At 45.2% G+C, this 19,208-nt stretch overlaps 1 protein-coding gene across 1 annotated transcript in view; it reads left to right on the top strand.

Annotated features, from left to right (window-relative positions):
- The first annotated feature begins 14,535 nt into the window (after positions 1 to 14,535).
- Positions 14,536 to 19,208, top strand: part of LOC113894441 (ras-GEF domain-containing family member 1B) — a 651,277-nt gene continuing 646,604 nt past the window's right edge. The window contains exon 1 of the mRNA XM_027544870.1: positions 14,536 to 14,673. Within this exon, the coding sequence (XP_027400671.1) occupies positions 14,605 to 14,673 (69 nt within the window). The 5' untranslated portion in view covers positions 14,536 to 14,604. The remainder of the gene's footprint in view (positions 14,674 to 19,208) is intronic.

Here is a 19,208-nt window from a genome sequence, read left to right as displayed (position 1 = left end):
TTTTTCTTCCTCTGAAGGGATAGCAGAAACCCAGTGAGCCCCGTGAGCAGGCTCTGTGCTGGGTGCTTTCCACGTGCTGTTTCATTTCAGATCTGACTCTAATGTCAGAAACCAGTCTGAATACAAAGAGATCTGCTGTGTGTGTGTGTGTGTGTGTGTGTGTGTGTGTGTGTGTGAAGGAGGAGGGCTCAGCTTTCTCTTCTGACCCTCTCTCTGATCTGTCCTGACGGATGGACCAAACCATTCAAACTCCCTCTGCTCAGGGATGCAGCTGAGGGTTTCCCAGTTAGTGACAGAATCTGAGTGATTTGTAGGCATTTGTGTGCTGATTGTCTTGCCCTCTAGGCATGAACTGTGTTGTATCAGGAGGGCAAGAGGGTTCCAAATAGATTTAATATGCCTTGTATGAGCTTCAACCATCTGCCTGCCAGCTCTCAGTGTGAGCATAATATATGTTTCCAGAATCAAACACAAAGAGTCTGTTTTTTTTCCCTCTTTCTTTTTCCTTTTTTTCAGAGGCTTTTAGTTCAGATCATTTGTCTTTTCCTTGTCTTTTGGGGGTAGGCTACCAGGGTCACCCTTTCTACAATTATATTGGCTTTCAGTTTGTTTTCTGATTCCTCTGGCATATTTAATTAAATGGGTTTCCCTTTCCTGCTTGCCATGTACCCCCAATAGAAACATATCCTTGAAATTGGTACATATCCGTGAAATCTTGTGATGCATCTATGAAGTGGTTGGAATTGAACTGCAGGCATTCCCAGTGAGTACAGATTACACCCTGGACATCTGAAAATTCTTCCCAGGCTAAATCCGAATGCTGTTCTTCTGAATAATGCAACTTGAACCTCTTCTCTTCTCTCAGTGGAAATTGTGTGACTGTTGATGGGCCTGTTCTAGTAGCTATAACTGGTTGTAGGACTCAAGTTATTCCGGTGTTGAGTGTCCTTGCCCTGGAACCCTTGTGTCATTATAGGGATCTTAAGCTCTGAAAGAGATGGAAGTAAGTTAAGCCAATCATAGAGTTCTTAACTTCAATTCTCACCTAAGTTACAGGAATTTAGCAGAAGATTCAGGAAGCTCTAATGAAAGTTGGATGGGAACACGATTAGAACTCTCCTAGCATCACTCAGAAAGCGAGGGCTGGGCAGGGAGGGACTAGTGGAAAGTGAACTTTCAATATTCTCTTATAAAGGCTCTAGGGCATAGGGTTCAAAATTCTTCAGTTCTGCTTACTTTTATTTAGTCTGAAAAATTGGCATTGTTTGGTATTAGACAGTGTATGTTTAAAAACTGCTTCCCCTTTAAATGCATTTCACATTCAATTCTCCCTACACAGGAGGCTAAAAGAGCTCCACTCCTTGTTGCTCTTCTCGTCTAATGATGATGGGGTTTAGGGAAAGCACGTAGGCTCTGGAGGACTGCCTGCATGCTGGCCAGGCTCCATCTCTTTCTAGCTGTGTGACCTTGGGAAGGTAATAAACATCTCCGTGCCGTATTTTTTTCTCAGTTGTAAAGTAGGGATTATGATAGTGTTTCATTATGAGTTGATGAAATGATCAAATATAATAATGCATAATAATATATGTAAAGTACTGAGCAAGTGCCTGCCACATAGCACCGTGTTGGCTACCATTACTGTCATTACCATGGAGATGAAGGATGGAGAAGACTGAAAGTGTGGATTCCCCATAACGACTTGTACTGTTCAGCTGTGGAAGATGTTGTCTGGACACATCTCTGCTCCTGGAGAGCTAAGAAGTCAGGGCTTGATGGCAAGGAATGAAGGAAATAGAAATAGTATTTTTTTTAAAGCTTTGGTTTAAGTGTGTGGCTGCCATAGGTGTGTGGTTGGATGGGAACCATTCCTTCCTTCCTTTCAGGCAGGATTAGCCTTGCCCTCTCCTCCTTCTTTTAACCCCCAGGTGTTTAGACTTGATCTGAACTTGAGTCATTTTTTGTTTTGTTTGTGATGCTGATGGAGCCTTAGGGGGATCTTGTCCAGAACTCACTGAGTGTCTGATGCAAAGCAGAACTGGGCCTCTGTGGGTAGTTAGAACTAAACAACCTTCAGGGGATGGCATGCTTTGGGCCAGAGCCCAGAACCTGTCCATTCACTATCCCAGCTGTCTTTCCTGTGGACTTTTTAAGGACTGTGGCCACACCCATTAGAATGGACCAGTTGAAGGAGAGATATGGAGCAGTGAAATGCAAAGAGAGATGGTGCTTGCCTCGAGCCCCTTCTGCTCCTTCCCCCTACCCCATCTTTTGGATCTTTAGCTTTCTGGCTCCCATGGGACCTCTTCTCACATGTTCAGCTCTGCTTTTTCCTGATGGTTCCCTATCTCTGCTCCATTGCCTGTGGCCTCTATGGCCACCATTGTTCAAGGGGCAGGGGTGCCATGGTCATGACTCTGATGTTCCTTTGCCTGGTCTTAGCCACATTCCCGACTGCTGCTACCCATTGGTGCACTTGGCTCCAGGATTTCATATCGATGCCCCACTGGCTTCCCAAGTGCACTCTGGTTCTCCACCCTTGAGCTGTGGTACTTCAGGGTATGGCATAGCCTTGATACCACTGAGGGTTTCGTTGTTATGCAGTATTAACTGGTTGGATAGCATCAGTGACTCAATGGACACGAACGTGGGCAAATTCTGGGGGATAGTGAGGGACAGGGAGGCCTGGTGTGCTGCAGTCCATGGGGTCTCAAAGAGTCAGACACGACTTAGCAACTGAACAACAACATACAGTATCAGTCCTGTCATTGTCATTGGCACCGACCTTGGCACTTCTCCCATAACCATGACAAACCAGACCCTTTCCCACAAGCATTGTGACACTTGTATTAAGCCCCAAACAAGTGACGTATAACTTATTCTGTTAGTCTCTTATCACACTTGTAATGCTGCAACTTTTCAATTTATTTATTTGGCATCTTCAGATTGTATGTTTCTCCATGAGTCAAAATACAAGTTCCTTCCAGGGTTGGGTTGGAAGAGGATTGATATCACACTGAATGACTTAACCCCTTACACAGCCCAACTTCTTTTTGTGCTGACCATCAGCCAATTATATTGGCCTACTTTGCCAACAAAGGTCCGTCTAGTCAAGGCTATGGTTTTTCCAGTGGTCATGTATGAATGTGAGAGTTGGACTGTGAATAAGGCTGAGCGCCGAAGAATTGATGCTTTTGAACTGTGGTGTTGGAGAAGACTCTTGAGAGTCCCTTGGACTGCAAGGAGATCCAACCAGTCCATTCTGAAGGAGATCAGCCCTGGGATTTCTTTGGAGGGAATGATGCTGAAGCTGAAACTCCAGTACTTTGGCCACCTCATGAGAAGAGTTGACTCACTGGAAAAGACTCTGATACTGGGAGGGATTGGGGGCAGGAGGAGAAGGGGACGACAGAGGATGAGATGGCTGGATGGCGTCACTGACTCGATGGACGTGAGTCTGAGTGAACTCCGGGAGTTGGTGATGGACAGGGAGGCCTGGCGTGCTGAGGTTCATGGGGTTGCAGAGAGTCGGACACGACTGAGGAACCGGACTTAACTGAACTGAAGCCTTGAATCTTTCCTATACTAGAATATGTCTCCTTCCCATCCCAGACAGCCAGAGCAGGACTTTCTTCCAGGGAGCCCCTTTACAGCTTTTCAAATAACTAAACCTTGGCAGCTCTGAAGTACGAGGACTGAAACCCCAAGTTACTGCATCAGAGGAATAAGCTTGGCTGGGATGTGGGAGTGGTATCTAAAGGCTGTGATGCTGAGTCCTTCTCTGTCCCTTCATCTCCCCCCTCCCCTCTTTCTCTCTCTCTCCCTCCCTCACTCTTCCTCTCTTGCTTTCTCCCCTTTCTCATTTTTTTCTTTTGTTTTGCACCTAGCTCAAAGTAAAGCTTTTGGGGCATGATTTAGTGAAGATGTACAGGGCACTGAGAAAATGACTCAGTGGAAACAGCATGGGCTATCAGGCGATTTAGAATCTGAGTCCGACTCTGCCAGTCTGCTAGCTGTGTAAACTTAGGCAAAAACCTTAACCTCTCTGTGCCTCTCATTCTGTAAGGTTCTCTTGTTTTGTTGGGGGTTGGGGAAGGAGGAAGTCGTAGGTTGGACTAAATTCTCAAAAGCATTTTCTGATGGAAATGGGCTGTTTGCAGTTAGTGTTGGAAAAGTCCCAGTGTATATTAGACTTCCCCACCTACCTTCTTGGTAAGGCAGACAGGGGTGCCCAGACAGAAGCCACATGCTCGCTCATTGTACCAAGAAAGAAGTGAGGCAGATACTAAGTTTAAATCAATAGTATTCCTGGAGCACTGAAGATGGAACTGTTTTCCCCCAAATTGTTTTGATTGCTGCCAGTAGCTGCTATTTGGTATGAAATCCATTCAGATCATCAAAAACCAAAGAACATACAGTGCATGAAAAGATGCTGTAATTGGCAACATTGTAACTCTATATGGTGTGTGATCTTAGCTGGGAGGAAGGGAGGGTTGTTAGATAACTTGTAATCTAATTTTCTTTGTTGTAAAATAGAATGTTACCATTGTATTCCTGTGGAATTATAATTATACCATCTCAGCCAAGTTGAGCTGCCTTTCTCAGGAGGTGCTTAAAGAGCTCAATAGACATCCATTCAGCCTTGTAAACATAGTAAAACCTGGCTTGCTTGTATTTCTCTCGACTGAAGACTCCTATTAGCCAGCCTCTCCCCTCATCCTTCCTATGGGGAAAAATGATTTTAATGCTGGCGAACCCGACATCCCAAGAGACACTGAAGTGCCTTCTGAATCATCAAAGAATAATGAAACCTTCCGTAGAGTTTCAGTGTTAATTGCAATTTATGACAGCCTAATTTTTGAAAAGTGGTAATTCACGTGTTGCATAAGTGATAATTAGTTGGAATAGTTGATTAATCAGACTGCTCTATTTTCTGACCACATTGAGGTACAGTATTTACAGTAACAGCAATACTGGCTCTTTCTCAGTGCCATGAAGGAGGCAGGGTAAATGAAAGTAGTATTCTCTATTTTATCATCATTATTATTTTTTTTTTAATTTATTTATTTTTTAATTGGTGGGAAATTGCTGTAAATTTTGTGTTGGTTTCTGTTGTAGAATTGAAATCACTCATATAATTAAATATATATATATTCCTTCCCTCTTGAGCCTCCTTCCCCTATCCCAGTTCCGCCCCTCTCGGTCATCACAGAGCACCAGGCTGGGCTCCTTGTGTTATTTAGCAACTTCCCACTAGCTATCTATTTACACATGGTAGTGTATATATGTCAGTGTTACTTTCTCAATTCATCCCACCCTCACCTTCCCCTGCTGTGTCCACAAGTCTGTTCTATGCTAGTTTCATACCTTTCTTCTATATTCTATATGTATATGTATTAACATTTGATACTTATTTTTCTCTTACTGACTTACTTCACTCTGTATAAGAGGTTCTATGTTCATCTACCTCACTAGAACTGCCTCAAATTCGCTTTTTATTGCTGAATAATATTCCATTGTATATACAATATCCTTTATCCATTCATCTGTTGATGGACATTGAGGTTGCTTCCTGTCCTGGCTATTGTAAATAGTGCTGCATTAAGCAGTGGGATACATGTGTCTTTTAGAATTGTGATTTTCTCAGTGTATATGCCCAGTAGTGGGATTGCTAGGTTTTATGGTAGATTTACTCCTAGTTTTTTATTTTTTTAAGGAATCTCCATTCTGTTTTCCATAATGGCTGTATCAGTTTACTTTTCCAACCAACAATGCAGGAGGCTTCCCTTTTCTCCACACCCTCTTCAGCACTTATTGTTTGTATATTTTTTTGTGATGGCCATTCTGACTAGTGTGAGGTGATACCTCATTGTAGTTCTGGTTTGTATTTCCCTAACAATGAACATCATTTCATGTATGCATTATTATTTTTTATTAAGGTATAGTTGACATACAATACTATGTTAGTTTCAGATGTGATATGGTCACTACTTACTGTAGCGTTCTATACTGTTCTATAGTGTTCTACACTGTTCTATAACTAAATGTAGTTATAGAATTTCTTTACTGCAATAAGAAATTTTAAGATTTACTCTTAGCAACTCTCAAATACACAGTACAGTATTTTTAACTATAGTTATCATGCTACACATTACATCCTCATGACTTATTAATTACTTTATAGCTGGGAGATTGTACCTTTTGATCCTCTTCACCCACCTCAGACCCCCCACCCTACCCCTAGTCCCTGCCTCCAGCAACCACCAATCTGTTCTCTGTATCTATGAACTTGGTTGGTTTTTGTTTTTAAGATGTGAGAACCCAGCACAACCAAAGTAAATAAATATTCAAAAACTTTAAAAAAATCCCTATCAAGCTACCAACAGTATTCTTCACAGAGCTAGAACAAATAATTTCACAATTTGTATGGAAATACAAAAAACCTCGAATAGCCAAAGCTATCTTGAGAAAGAAGAATGGAACTGGAGGAATCAACCTACCTGACTTCAGGCTATACTACAAAGCCACAGTTATCAAGACAGTATGGTACTGGCACAAAGACAGAAATATAGATCAATGGAACAAAATAGAAAGCCCAGAGATAAATCCACGCACATATGGACACCTTGTCTTTGACAAAGGAGGCAAGAATATATGATGGATTAAAGATAATCTCTTTAACAAGTGGTGCTGGGAAATCTGGTCAACCACTTGTAAAAGAATGAAACTAGAACACTTTCTAACACCATACACAAAAATAAACTCAAAATGGATTAAAGATCTAAACATAAGACCAGAAACTATAAAACTCCTAGAGGAGAACATAGGCAAAACACTCTCTGACATACATCACAGCAGGATCCTCTATGACCCACCTCCCAGAATATTGGAAATAAAAGCAAAAATAAACAAATGGGACCTAATTAACCTTAAAAGCTTCTGCACATCAAAGGAAACTATTAGCAAGGTGAAAAGACAGCCTTCAGAATGGGAGAAAATAATAGCAAATGAAGCAACCGACAAACAACTAATCTCAAAAATATACAAGCAACTCCTACAGCTCAACTCCAGAAAAATAAATGACCCAATCAAAAAATGGGCCAAAGAACTAAACAGACATTTCTCCAAAGAAGACATACAGATGGCTAACAAACACATGAAAAGATGCTCAACATCACTCATTATCAGAGAAATGCAAATCAAAACCACTGTGAGGTACCATTTCACGCCAGTCAGAATGGCTGCGATCCAAAAGTCTACAAGTAATAAATGCTGGAGAGGGTGTGGAGAAAAAGGAACCCTCTTACACTGTTGGTGGGAATGCAAACTAGTACAGCCACTATGGAGAACAGTGTGGAGATTCCTTAAAAAACTGGAAATAGAACTGCCTTATGATCCAGCAATCCCACTGCTGGGCATACACACTGAGGAAACCAGAAGGGAAAGAGACACGTGTACCCCAATGTTCATCGCAGCACTGTTTATAATAGCCAGGACATGGAAGCAACCTAGATGTCCATCAGCAGGTGAATGGATAAGAAAGCAGTGGTACATATACACAATGGAGTATTACTCAGCCATTAAAAAGAAAACATTTGAATCAGTCCTAATGAGGTGGATGAAACTGGAGCCTATTATACAGAGTGAAGTAAGCCAGAAGGAAAAACACCAATACAGTATAATAACGCATATATATGTAATTTAGAAAGATGGTAACAATAACCCTGTGTATGAGACAGCAAAAGAGACACTGATGTATAAAACAGTCTTATGGACTCTATGGGGGAGGGAGAGGGTGGGAAGATTTGGGAGAATGGCATTGAAACATGTAAAATATCATGTATGAAACGAGATGCCAGTCCAGGTTCGATGCACGATACTGGATGCTTGGGACTAGTGCACTGGGACGACCCAGAGGGATGGTATGGGGAGGGAGGAGGGAGGACGGTTGAGGATGGGGAACTCATGTATACCTGTGGCAGATTCATTTTGATATTTGGCAAAACTAATAAAATTATGTAAAGTTTAAAAAAAAAAAAAAGATGTGAGATTGTATGGTACTTGTCTTTCTCTTTTGGACTTATTTTACTTAGCATAATGTCCTCAAGGTCCATTCATGTTGTCAAAAATAGCACAATTTTATTCTTTTTATGGTTAAATAATATTCCATTATATTTATGTGTGATATTTTCTTTATTCATTCATCTGTTGATGGAGACAGTAGTATTCCGTATAGCCTGGCAGGTGTACATTATTACTCATTATGGGCAAATGGTCATTTCCAGAACTTATTCTTCAACTTTTGCATTAACTTTTAAAATAAATGAGAAGAGAAAATTGGTAAATTATGCAAACATATTATGTTTGCTTCTTATGGCTTTGCAATCCCCAGGGTCATTGCTGATAACTAGACTATTAGCTGTTACAGTAAAGGTGAGTAAAACTGAATTTTGTATGATATTTAGCAGAGCCTCTTCACAGAGGTTTCTTAAGGGGAGTATCAGTGCAGTAGACTTAGATGTGTTAATTGGTCCATTCTAAATGTGTTACGAAAGGGATAAGCTCTTAAGTCAGTTAAGATTTAACTTGATAACTTTTAAAAATGCTCAAGTACTTAATAATGGGATCTTTAAACAGTATTAGAATTGGGGTTATAGTCAGGTTCACTGCAAAGGAATAGAAAAATTCAGGAATATGTAAGAGGAAATAAACAAAACCCATTATTCTATCACCCAGAGAGAACTATGATTGCCTTTGGTATATAGCCTCCCGTTTTCTTCTTATGTGTACATGCAAACATTTTACAAAGTTAGCATATACTACAGGTACTATATGCTGCCACCATACAACATTACATAAAGGACATTTTCTAGGTTAGTAAATAAATTCTTTAAAAACATACTCAATGCTGACTGTATTCATGAATCATAATTTATCAATACAGTCTTCTATCATCAGACTTCAAGTGGTTTACAGATTTTGGCTTTATACTGCTTCAACAATTTATCTTTGCTCATTCATTTGCCGATCCATCCATCCAATGAGTTTTTACTGAGTACAGTGTGCCAGGCGCTGGGTCAGTAATTAAGGACATATCATTAATCATAATCCTCCTAATGGTTAACATTTAATGGCACCCCACTTCAGTACTCTTGCCTGGAAAATCCCATGGATGGAGGAGCCTGGTGGGCTGCAGTCCATGGGGTCGCTGAGGGTCGAACACGACTGAGCGACTTCACTTTCACTTTTCACTTTCATGCATTGGAGAAGGAAATGGCAACCCACTCCAGTGTTCTTGCCTGGAGAATCCCAGGGACGGGGGAGCCTGGTGGGCTTCCGTCTATGGGGTTGCACAGAGTCAGACACGACTGAAGTGACTTAGCAGCAGCAGCAGCAGCAGCATTACCATTTCTAACTATGGACCAGGAACTTTATGAGTATCTTAATTATATGAATAGGTATTAGTATAATAATCATTCTAATAAGTTAGTATAATAATATTAACTAATTAAATCCTTATGAGGTAGATAAAGAAAACAAATAAGGAAACAGAGGTTTATCTAACTGAAGTGACTTGGTCACTTCAAGTTAGTACTTGCAAGAACCAGAATTCAAATCCAGGCAACCTGACTCCAGTCCTGCTCTGATAACCACAGTGGCTACTATGTCAGTAAAAAGCACACTCTCTTGCCCCTATGAAACAATTTTAATTGTAATACTCTTAGAATCATTTTATTTTTTTAAAATTTGATTTCTGAATATTTTCTTAAGATAAAGTCTAAAAACAGAAATGCTGAGTCAGGGCTTCCCTGGTGGCTTAGTAGTAAAAAATCCAGTTGCCAATGCAGGAGACACAGGGTTCGATCCCTGATCTGGGAAGATCCCACACCCTGAAGAACAATTAAGCCCATGCATCACAGCTATTGAGCCTGTGCTCTAGAGCCTGGGAGCCACAACTTGTGAAGCCCGTGTGCCCTAAAGCCCGTGCTCTGCAACAAGAGAAGCCACTGCTGTGAGAGGCCCTTACATCGCAACTAGAGAGCAGCCCCTGCTCACTGCAACTAGAGAAAGCCCATGCGCAGCAACAAAGACCCAGTGCAGCCAAAAGTAAATAAATAAAATTATGTAAAAAATCTAAATTACATTATAAAAAAAGAAATGCTGGGTCAAATATTATGAATAATCCTAGCGATTAATACTGTGGTCAAGATCATAAATGAAGGAGGACCAGGGATGAGAAGACTGTCTTTCGATGTCTCTATCTATCCATCCATCCATCCCTCCATTTGTACATCCATCTTGGGTCTCTGTTGTTGCTCTACCATCAGGGGAGACAGCAGGAGATAGATGTAGTAGTGATTCAGACCTGGGCAGGCTTGGAGATGGTGTGGGCAATGCTCTTCCCATCAAGGCAGAGTCAGTGGGTGGCTGCCCTTCAGGAGTGTTTCTCGTGACACTATATGATGCAGGATGGCAGAGGGGAGGCATCAGGGATATGAAGAGCTCTTCAAAGGCATGAGTCTAGATCACAAGTGTGAGTGTACAGCCCCTTAAGATGACTGTCATTGCAAGAAAATGCCTCTACCTCACACCAGTCAGAATGGCCATAATCAAAAATATCTACAAATAGTAAATGCTGGAGAGGATGTGGAGAGAATGTAAATTGTTACAGGCATCATGGAGCACTGGACTGCACTGTTGGTGGAATGTAAACTGATACAGACATCATGGAGAACAGTATGAAGACTTCTTGAACAACTAGGAGTAAATCTACCATATGACCCAGAAATCCCACCACTGGGCATATGCCCTGAGAAAACCATAATTAAAACATGTACCCCAATGTTCATAGCAGCATTTACTATAGGCAGGACACGGAAGCAACCTAGTGTCCATAGATAGAGGAATGGAATAAGAAGTTGTGACACACACACACACACACACACACAGTGGAATATGACTCAGCCATAAAAAGGAACAAATTTGAGACAATTCTAGGGTGGCGGATGAACCTAGAGCCTGTTTTACACAGAGTGAAGTAAGTCAGAAAGAGAAAAACAAGTATCGTATATTAACACATATATATGGAATCTAGAAAAATGGTGCTGATGAACCTATTTGCAGGGCAGGAATAGGAACTGAGACATAGAGAATGGACTCATGGACACAGCGGGGGAAGGAGACGATGGGATGAACTGAGAGAGTGGCATTGAAATATATACATTAAAAAGGTGAGGGGGCTCAGATGGTAAAGAATCTGTCTGCAGTGTAGGAGACCGGGGTTTGATCCCTGGGTCAGGAAGATCCCCTGGAGAAGGGAGTGCATTGAAATATATACATTACCATGTGTAAAATAGATAGCTAATGGGAAGTTGCTGTGTGGTGAAGGGAGCTCAGCCTGGTGCTTTGTAACAGCCTAGAGGCGGGGGTTGGGGTGGGAAGTGGGAGGGAAGTTCATGAGGGAAGGGACTTATGTATCCCTATGGCTTATTCATGTTGATGTATGGTGAAAACCAAGACAGCATTGTAAAGCAATTATCCTTCAATTAAAAATAATAAAAAAGAAAATGCCTCTATTCACTAAAAATCGCTGGTTCAGTTAAAGGTTTTCTTATTTCAGTTAGTATTTAATATAACCTTCCTTGTTCCTAAACCATAAATTACTCATATATGGCAAGTGACTCTCTATAAATATTCTTTCTGTTCCTTAAATTTCATATTTTTTCTTAAGTTCTACTCCCCAAATGAACATTACCTGCTCTTTGCCAACTTTCTGTCATGTAGTATCATGTAATAGCAAAAACACAGACCTGCCTGGCAGTTGAACAAGGTTTAATTCCTGTCTCTGCCACGAACCTGCTGTATGGTGTTGGCCAGTCTTTTTAATTCTTGATTCTTACCTTTAAAGTAATACAGAGTTGTAACGACAATCACATGAAGTGCTATGAGCAGAAAAAAAAATAACAGTTAACCTCTATTGAGTTATTTTACATATCACAAAATAAGACACTGTTCTCAGTGTTTAAAATGCAAACGTGTACTTATTCCTCAGAATAATCACATGGTAAGCTGGATTCCAAATAGCTCTATGGCTCTCACCCCTGGTTTTCCTTCTGTGATTATGTTACATTATGTGGGACTTTGAAGATGTGATTACGTTGACTAATCAGTTGACCTTAGGACAGAAAGATGATCTAGGTGGGCCTGGATATCATAATTGTGTAATCCCTGAGCCTCTTTGAAGTGAAAAGTCTTCTCTGGCTGTTTGCAGAAAAAGAAGTTAGAGAGATATGAAGCATGAGAAGGACTCAAGACGATTGTTGTTTAGAGATGGAAGAGGTCACGAGAAGGAATCTGGGCAACCTCTCTGAGCGGAGGGTGGGCACTCTGCTGACAACTAACAAGGAAACAGGGACTACAGACCTATAGCTGCAGGGAATTAGAGTCTGTCAATCTATTTGTTTTAAGAAATAATTATTTTTTTTGGTTGCACTGGGTCTTTGTTGCCGCACACTGGCTTTCTCCAGTTGCAGTGAGCAGCTGTGGTTCGTGGGCTTCTCATTTTGGTGGCTTCTCTTGCTGTGGGGCACACGGGGTTCAGTAGTTGTGGTGTGTGGGCTCAGTGGTTGCAGCTCATGGGCACCTAGTGGTCCTTGTGGGGCACGGGCTTAGTTGCCCTGTGGCATGTGTACTCTTCCCACAGCAGGGATTGAACCTGTGTCTCCTGCATTGGCAGGTGGATTCTTAACCACTGGACCACTAGGGAAGTCCAAACCTGAATATTTATAGCTAGAATACAAAAGACAAAACCAGAGATGTCAAAGAAACTTTATTTTTGATGATCTCTTTACTGCAAAAAAACTTGAATGAAAAAAGTTTGAGAAGCACTGAGCTGATATATTCAAAGTAATTTACACATTCCCTTCATATTCTATTCCCTAAATTTACAGCGAGTTTGTTGTACCAGGCAGAATTCTGGAATGAGAATCAGGAAATGGACCCAGCTATTCATCACCATCCATCCAACCACCCATCTTCTACTCATGGTGTCCAACAAGCATTTGTAGGGTGCTCCTAAGACAATGTGATTTGATGAAGTAACACAGGTTCTGCTAGTTCTGTTTCCTTGCATTTAAAACTAACTAGGTGATGCAACAAACCTCTCTCTATTACCAATGGGATGCTATGTTCTTGTATGTGCTGACCTCTGGGTTTGACAAGGTAGGGCGGTGTTTCTCCAAGTCCAGCCTGGGTACCTACCACTTGGAGCAGAATCTCCTGGATGCTTAATAAAAAAGCAGATCCTGAGGTTGCCCCAAACCCTCTGAATCTGAAACACTGGAGGTTGGAGCCCAGTACTTCTGGTTTTAAACAAGCTCTCCGAATTATTCTCATGTACACACTTCAAGTTCCAGATGTATAGCTGTGTTGTTGTTCAGTTAGCAAGTCCTGTCGGACCCTTTGCGATCCCATGGACTGGAGCTCGCCAGGCTTTCCTGTCCCTCACCACCTCCCAGTTTGTCCAAGTTCATGTTCATTGAATCTGTGATGCCATCCAACCATCTCATCTCTGTTCTCTTCTCCTTCTGCCTTCAGTCTTTCCCAGCATCAGGGTCTTTTCTGGCTGCAAAATAAATATGTAAGGTAGGTTCCCGTGTCCTAAAATTATCTCCCTTATTAGAAGACAAGCCTCACAGGTTTGGAAAGAAAACAGGACCATACCTGTGTGCATCAACCTCCTGGCCATGTCCATCCGTCTCCCGCCCCACCCCCACCCCAGCCAGGGTTGTGATTATGGAGCATATTTGTGCCCAGATAGCTCCCTATCTGTGCCCTGTACCTGCAAAGTCACATTTCCCCTTCTGGGGCAGTGCCTGTCCCATGCATGATGAGGGGTTGGTTACAGGGAGAATGTGAGCGGGAGTCCCCCTCCCAGGCTTCGGGAGCCTTTTCCCTTCCCGAGGGAGGGTGGGGCCGGCGCCGGCCGCCGAGGGAGCCCCTGCGGGCAGCGCGCGCCTGGCAGCCGTCACCCGGCGGGTCAGCCGCGGCCGGAGGCAGCCTTTCCCACCTCCCTCGGCGCGGAGAGGGAAACCGGAGAAGTGGGTCACCCCGGCCGGCCCCGTCCGCCCACCCTCCCTGGCCTCGCCTCCCGCTCTCCGGCCGAGCCTCAGGCCTGGGCCGCGGCCGAAGCGGTGTGGCTGGAGCGGCGGCGCCCGGGGCCGGGCCTCCGGTGCCCGCGCCTCGGCGCTCTGCCCGCCAGTGCCCTTGCCCGCGCGCGGCGCCAGTCCTGCGGCGCGTTGGCCCTCCCGCCCCGCCCTCGGCGGGGCCCTTCCCGGTACTCGGGCGAGAGTGACATTCAGCGGGAAAGGCTAGCGCAGACGGCGGCGCCCGGCTCCCGGGCGGACCCGGCCGCGCGCACTCGCACCCCGCACGCCGGGCGGCGGTGGCGGCCGGGCGGCAGGCGCGCTCCCCCCGGGCCCGGCCCCGCCGCGGGCCGCCCCCAGCCCCGGGCCGCGCTGGCCGGCCGGCTGCGGGCGAGACCCGGGCGCTCGGGCCCCCGCGCTGCCGAAGGACGGATCCGGCGCCTCGGGAGAGCCCCTGCCTCATATGGCAAAGTTTCTCGCCAAGCTCCTGGGCTGCACGTTGCCGAGCAAGGGCGCCTCTCCCATGTTTGAGGTAGGTGGAGGGCGTGTCCCCGCGGCGCGGCCGTCGGCGCGGGCGGCGACCCCTGGCCAGGGCCCTGGACCGTCTCTCTTGTTGGTTTCCACCTGCAGGTCTGGGGTGGGGCGCGAGGATGGCCGGGGGTGGGGGTCGGGGGGAAACCGGAGCCCAGGGAGCCTGAAATCCAGCTCCTCTGAATCTCGGTGAAAATTTTGTTTTCCTTCCCTAGTAGGCAAACACGTTTTCTGTTAATCGAGTTTTGCGAGTTGCTCTTTCACTAAAAGGCCAGGAACGTCTGAAAATGAGCGGGTACCCTGCAGTCCCTCTCTGCTGCCTACTTTGTTTCTGGCTTTTTCCTTTTCATCTGAAAAAACCCCAACCCCAAACAAACCAGGACGTGCAATCTTTGGGTCGGAAGGTTTCCACCTTGCCGCCCTCCTCCGCTCCCCTCCCCCAGCCTCCCGCACAGCGCCAACTCCATTGAAGTTAACTCCTTTCTTCTTTCGGGAGTAAGATCCCTTGGGGATGAGAAGGGTTAAAAATGGGATTTGCCACATTAGGTGTACGAATCGCAGTGCTGAAGGCAGGTACATCTAATTGCTCCCACCTGTCTGAGGCGGCAGCGATGCTGCGGTGAGCATCATCTGCAAGCCGGCGTGTAAAAAGAGGGTGGCGGGCTTCTCCGCCTGGGGCGAAGGGTGGCACCGACTGTTTTGTAGGAAACCCATGGGGGCCACTCAGTAGGGACAGTGTCACAGCTCCCCCAACCCCACCTCTAGAACCCTGTGTGTCCATTGGCTCTGTCTACTCCACCTGCTGACTGCCTGACTGCTAGGCCTGGACCAGAGGATAGTGGCGGTGGCCAGGTTAGCCTGCACTGCTGTGCGTGCCTGTGTGGTCCTAGGCCCCTGCCAGCCTCAGGCTGCCTCTGGAGTGCCTCCGCCCTCAGTCCTCAGTTTCCTGACTGGCCAGAGAGAAGCTGAATTTGGTCTCTCTTCTCAGGATGCAGGAACTCATCCTTCAATAAGCCACCTCTTCAGGATTCCGACTTTTGAGTCTCCTCCCTGACTGCCGTTGACAGCTATAGGTCTTCTTACCTTCTGAGGCCCTGTGGTCCCATCCCTGTATTTTTGGAGCTCAGACTGTTCAACCCAGAATCTCTGCTGCGTGATAAAACCATCTTGAAGCAGGGAGATCCCGACAGTAGTTGTTGGAGAGGAGCTGAGAAAATAAGAGCAGACGGGGAGAAACCAGACTGAAATGCCTGGGTACATGGTAACCTGAAATCTAAGATATAATGAAGAGGCTGGAAAAGTCAAGTTTTCCAGGTCTGCAGCTAACATGAACTGTCTCCTTTGACACGCAGCATCTCTGCCCATTTGCTTCTCTGTAAGGGCTTTCCAGGTGGCACTAGTGGGAAAAAACCTGCCTGCCAATGCAGGAGATGTAAGAGATGTGGGTTCACTTCCTGGGTCAGGAAGATCCCCTGGAGGAGAAAATAGCAGCTCACTCCAGTATTCTTGCCTAGAGAATCCCACGGACAGAGGAGCCTGGCGGGCTATAGTCTGTGAGGTCACAAAGAATCGGATATGACTGAAGCAACTTAGCATATTAGCACGACCTAAAGGTTAGGCATCATTTGAGGGTTGTTGTGGACACCCGAGGTACTTCTTGAAAATGACTTTTCTCTTTGGCTTTCTCTTCACTTGTGTTCGGATTTTTGTTCTGAAGTTACCAGAACCCATGCCAAGCAATTTCAGTTGTACATGCTGCCTTTTAATGGTATATGTCTGCCTGTTTTATCTTCAAGCCAATAGATGCCCCACCTTAATTTCTTAAAATAATTGCCTCTCAATCATGGCTGGGAGGAGGGGGCCTCAGAAACTAGTCAGAGACCTATACATTTATTTTCAATACTTTTATTTACTTATTTTTGGCTGTGCTAGGTCTTCGTTGCTGTTTCGGCTTTTTCTCTAGCTGCGGTGAATGGGGGCCACTCTGTAGCTGTGGTGCGCGGGCTTCTCACTGCGGCGGCGTCTCTTGTTGCAGAGCACAGGCTCTAGGTGCGCGGGCTTCAGTAGTTGCAGCACGTGGGCCCAGTAGTTGCGGGTCCTGGGCTCAAGAGCACAGGATCAATAGTTGTGGCGTGTAGGCTTGGTTGCTCCATGACACGTGGGATCTTCCTGGATCGGGGATCAAACCTGTGTCTCCTGCCTTGGAAGGTAGATTCTTTGCCACTGAGCAACCAGGGAAGCCCCCAGAGACCTATTTAGACAGTTAAGAGGCTGTTTGGTCTTTGAAGAGCTCTACGGAGAGGGAATTCCTTCAGTCCTTGGCGTCTCCTTGTGTCTTGCTCTGGGTTATTTTTAAGCACCCAGAGGCAGGAGCTGCGGTGGCATCTGCTCTCTCCTTTCTACAACCGATGGATGCAGTGTTGGCTGAATCAACCCCAAACACTTCACCCAGGTGTCACTTTTAATCAGTGCTGCTGGAGCAGTTAAGTGATCATCCGTTTCCTCCCTGTGGGGGAAAATCTGTGCCCTCAGACAGATGAATAACTGAGTCAGGAATGTGTTTCAAGGATGCTTTCTTCTCAGGCAGCAACCCCTTCAACGCGCTCAGTCATAAACCAAGAGGCAGTTGTTGAGAGCTCTCGACGTCTGGGAGGGAGAGAAGTGTTGTAAGAAAGAGATTCTTAAATCTTTCTAAATATTCCTTTTCTAAAAGGGGAAGGAATGCTAGGATCTGAGAACATTTTAGGCAGCTTTTCATTTCCACCACACGCTCTCTTCCTGACTGTGGAGGGTACCTTCAGTTTCAAGGAAATCAAGAGCAGAGATGAGTGTTTACATGATGCATGGCCTTTGGTTTCATTTTGGTTTGGAGCTGACCAGGAATGTAGTTGCTTCCTGTGTGTGTGTATGTGTGTGTGTGTGTTAGTCGCTCAGTTGTGTCTGACTCTTTGAGCCCCCATAGACTGTAGCTCTCCAGGCTCCTCTGTCCATGGATTCTCCAGGCAAGAATACTAGAGTGGGTTGCCATTCCCTTCTCCAGGGGATCTTCCTGACCCAGGGATTGAACCCAGGTCTCCCACATTGCAAGTGGATTCTTTACCATCTGAGCCACAAGAGAAGCCCTAGTTGCTTCCTACACAGGCCAAATAGGTTTATGCAGAAGAGATTCTACCTGAAAGAGCACTGAGTCCCGACAGGACCTCTTGTGTGCTTGCCGTTATCTGACCAGGGAGAACAGGTGCCAGGCTGCGGAGGACACGGGAGCCAGAAGTCACTGTGGTTGAAAAACAAAGCCAGTGCGTGTCTGGCTGCATCATCTTCAGAGGCTAAGGACAGATGGTGTATGTTTGAAACAGAATGTCTTTGTGATCTTTTTGTTTCATATTTTTCTTAGTATTTAAGTTAACAAGCCAAGTCTTTGAGAAACGGCTTTAAAATTTCAAGGGAAAAATAAAGCAAAGGACCATAAGTTCACTCCAGCCACAGTGGCACAGTGAGCATTGGGCTAGGTGTTTGGAATGCAGTTTGCAGTACATGAAGGCAGAGGTCCTGCAAAAAGAGTGGGTTTCCTGAACGTTCTGATATCTAAGCACACGGGTACGTGGTTTCAGACCCAACAGGCTCTACTTCTCTGTTTCCTGTGTGCTTGGATGGCTGGATGTCGGGTCCTGGCATCAGTTTCTTCCCCTTTAAGCTCTAACATAGTAAGAACCTGTCCCTACCTCCACCCACAGTATTGCTTTGCTTTCTTTGTGCCTCAGGGCTGGTCAGTGATGAGGTCTGGCTCCAGGACAGGAAGTGGCAGGAGAATCATGTAGACAGAGGCGGTTGCCTTTTCTCCCCCCAGAGCCCTCTATCTTCAGTCTGCAGAGCTGCATCTTTCATCCTGCCATCCTCCATCGTGTAACCTCGGGGGGTACCTTTCAGAGGCCACATCCATTGGGCAGAACACATCTGGCTCTACAGAAGAGGGCTGTCAGTTCCCCACCACGGTGCATTCTACTTATTTCCACGTTCTGTTTTCTGTCTCCCCCAGTAGTACTGCCTAACTGCAACTGTTGTTGTTCAGTCGCTGTTGTGTCCAGCTTGTTGTGACCCCATGGACTGCAACACGCCAGGCTTCCCTGTCCTTCACCGTCTCCCGGAGTTTGCTCAAACTCCTGTCCATTGAGTTGGTGATGCCATCCAACCATCTCATCCTCTGTCGCTGCCTTCTCCTCCTGCCCTCAATCTTTCCCAGCATCAGGGTCTTTCCAATGAGTTGGCTCTTGGCATCAGGTGACCAGAGTATTGGAGTTTCAGCTTTAGCATCAGTCCTTGCAGTGAATATTTAGGGTTGGTTTTCTTTAGGATTGACTGGTTGGATCTCCTTGCAGTCCAAGGGACCCTCAAGAGTATTCTCCAGTACCACAATTCTCAGCCTTCTTTATGGTCCAACTCTCACATCTGTACACAACCGTAACTAGTTTCATTTAAATTTATGCACAACACAAAATAACTATCATTTATTGCCTACGCTGGGCCAGGCATTGTTCT

This window comes from Bos indicus x Bos taurus, chromosome 6 (genome assembly GCF_003369695.1).
Source record: "Bos indicus x Bos taurus breed Angus x Brahman F1 hybrid chromosome 6, Bos_hybrid_MaternalHap_v2.0, whole genome shotgun sequence".
Classification (NCBI taxonomy): Eukaryota; Metazoa; Chordata; class Mammalia; order Artiodactyla; family Bovidae; genus Bos; species Bos indicus x Bos taurus.
This window is presented reverse-complemented; position numbering and strand designations above follow the sequence as displayed.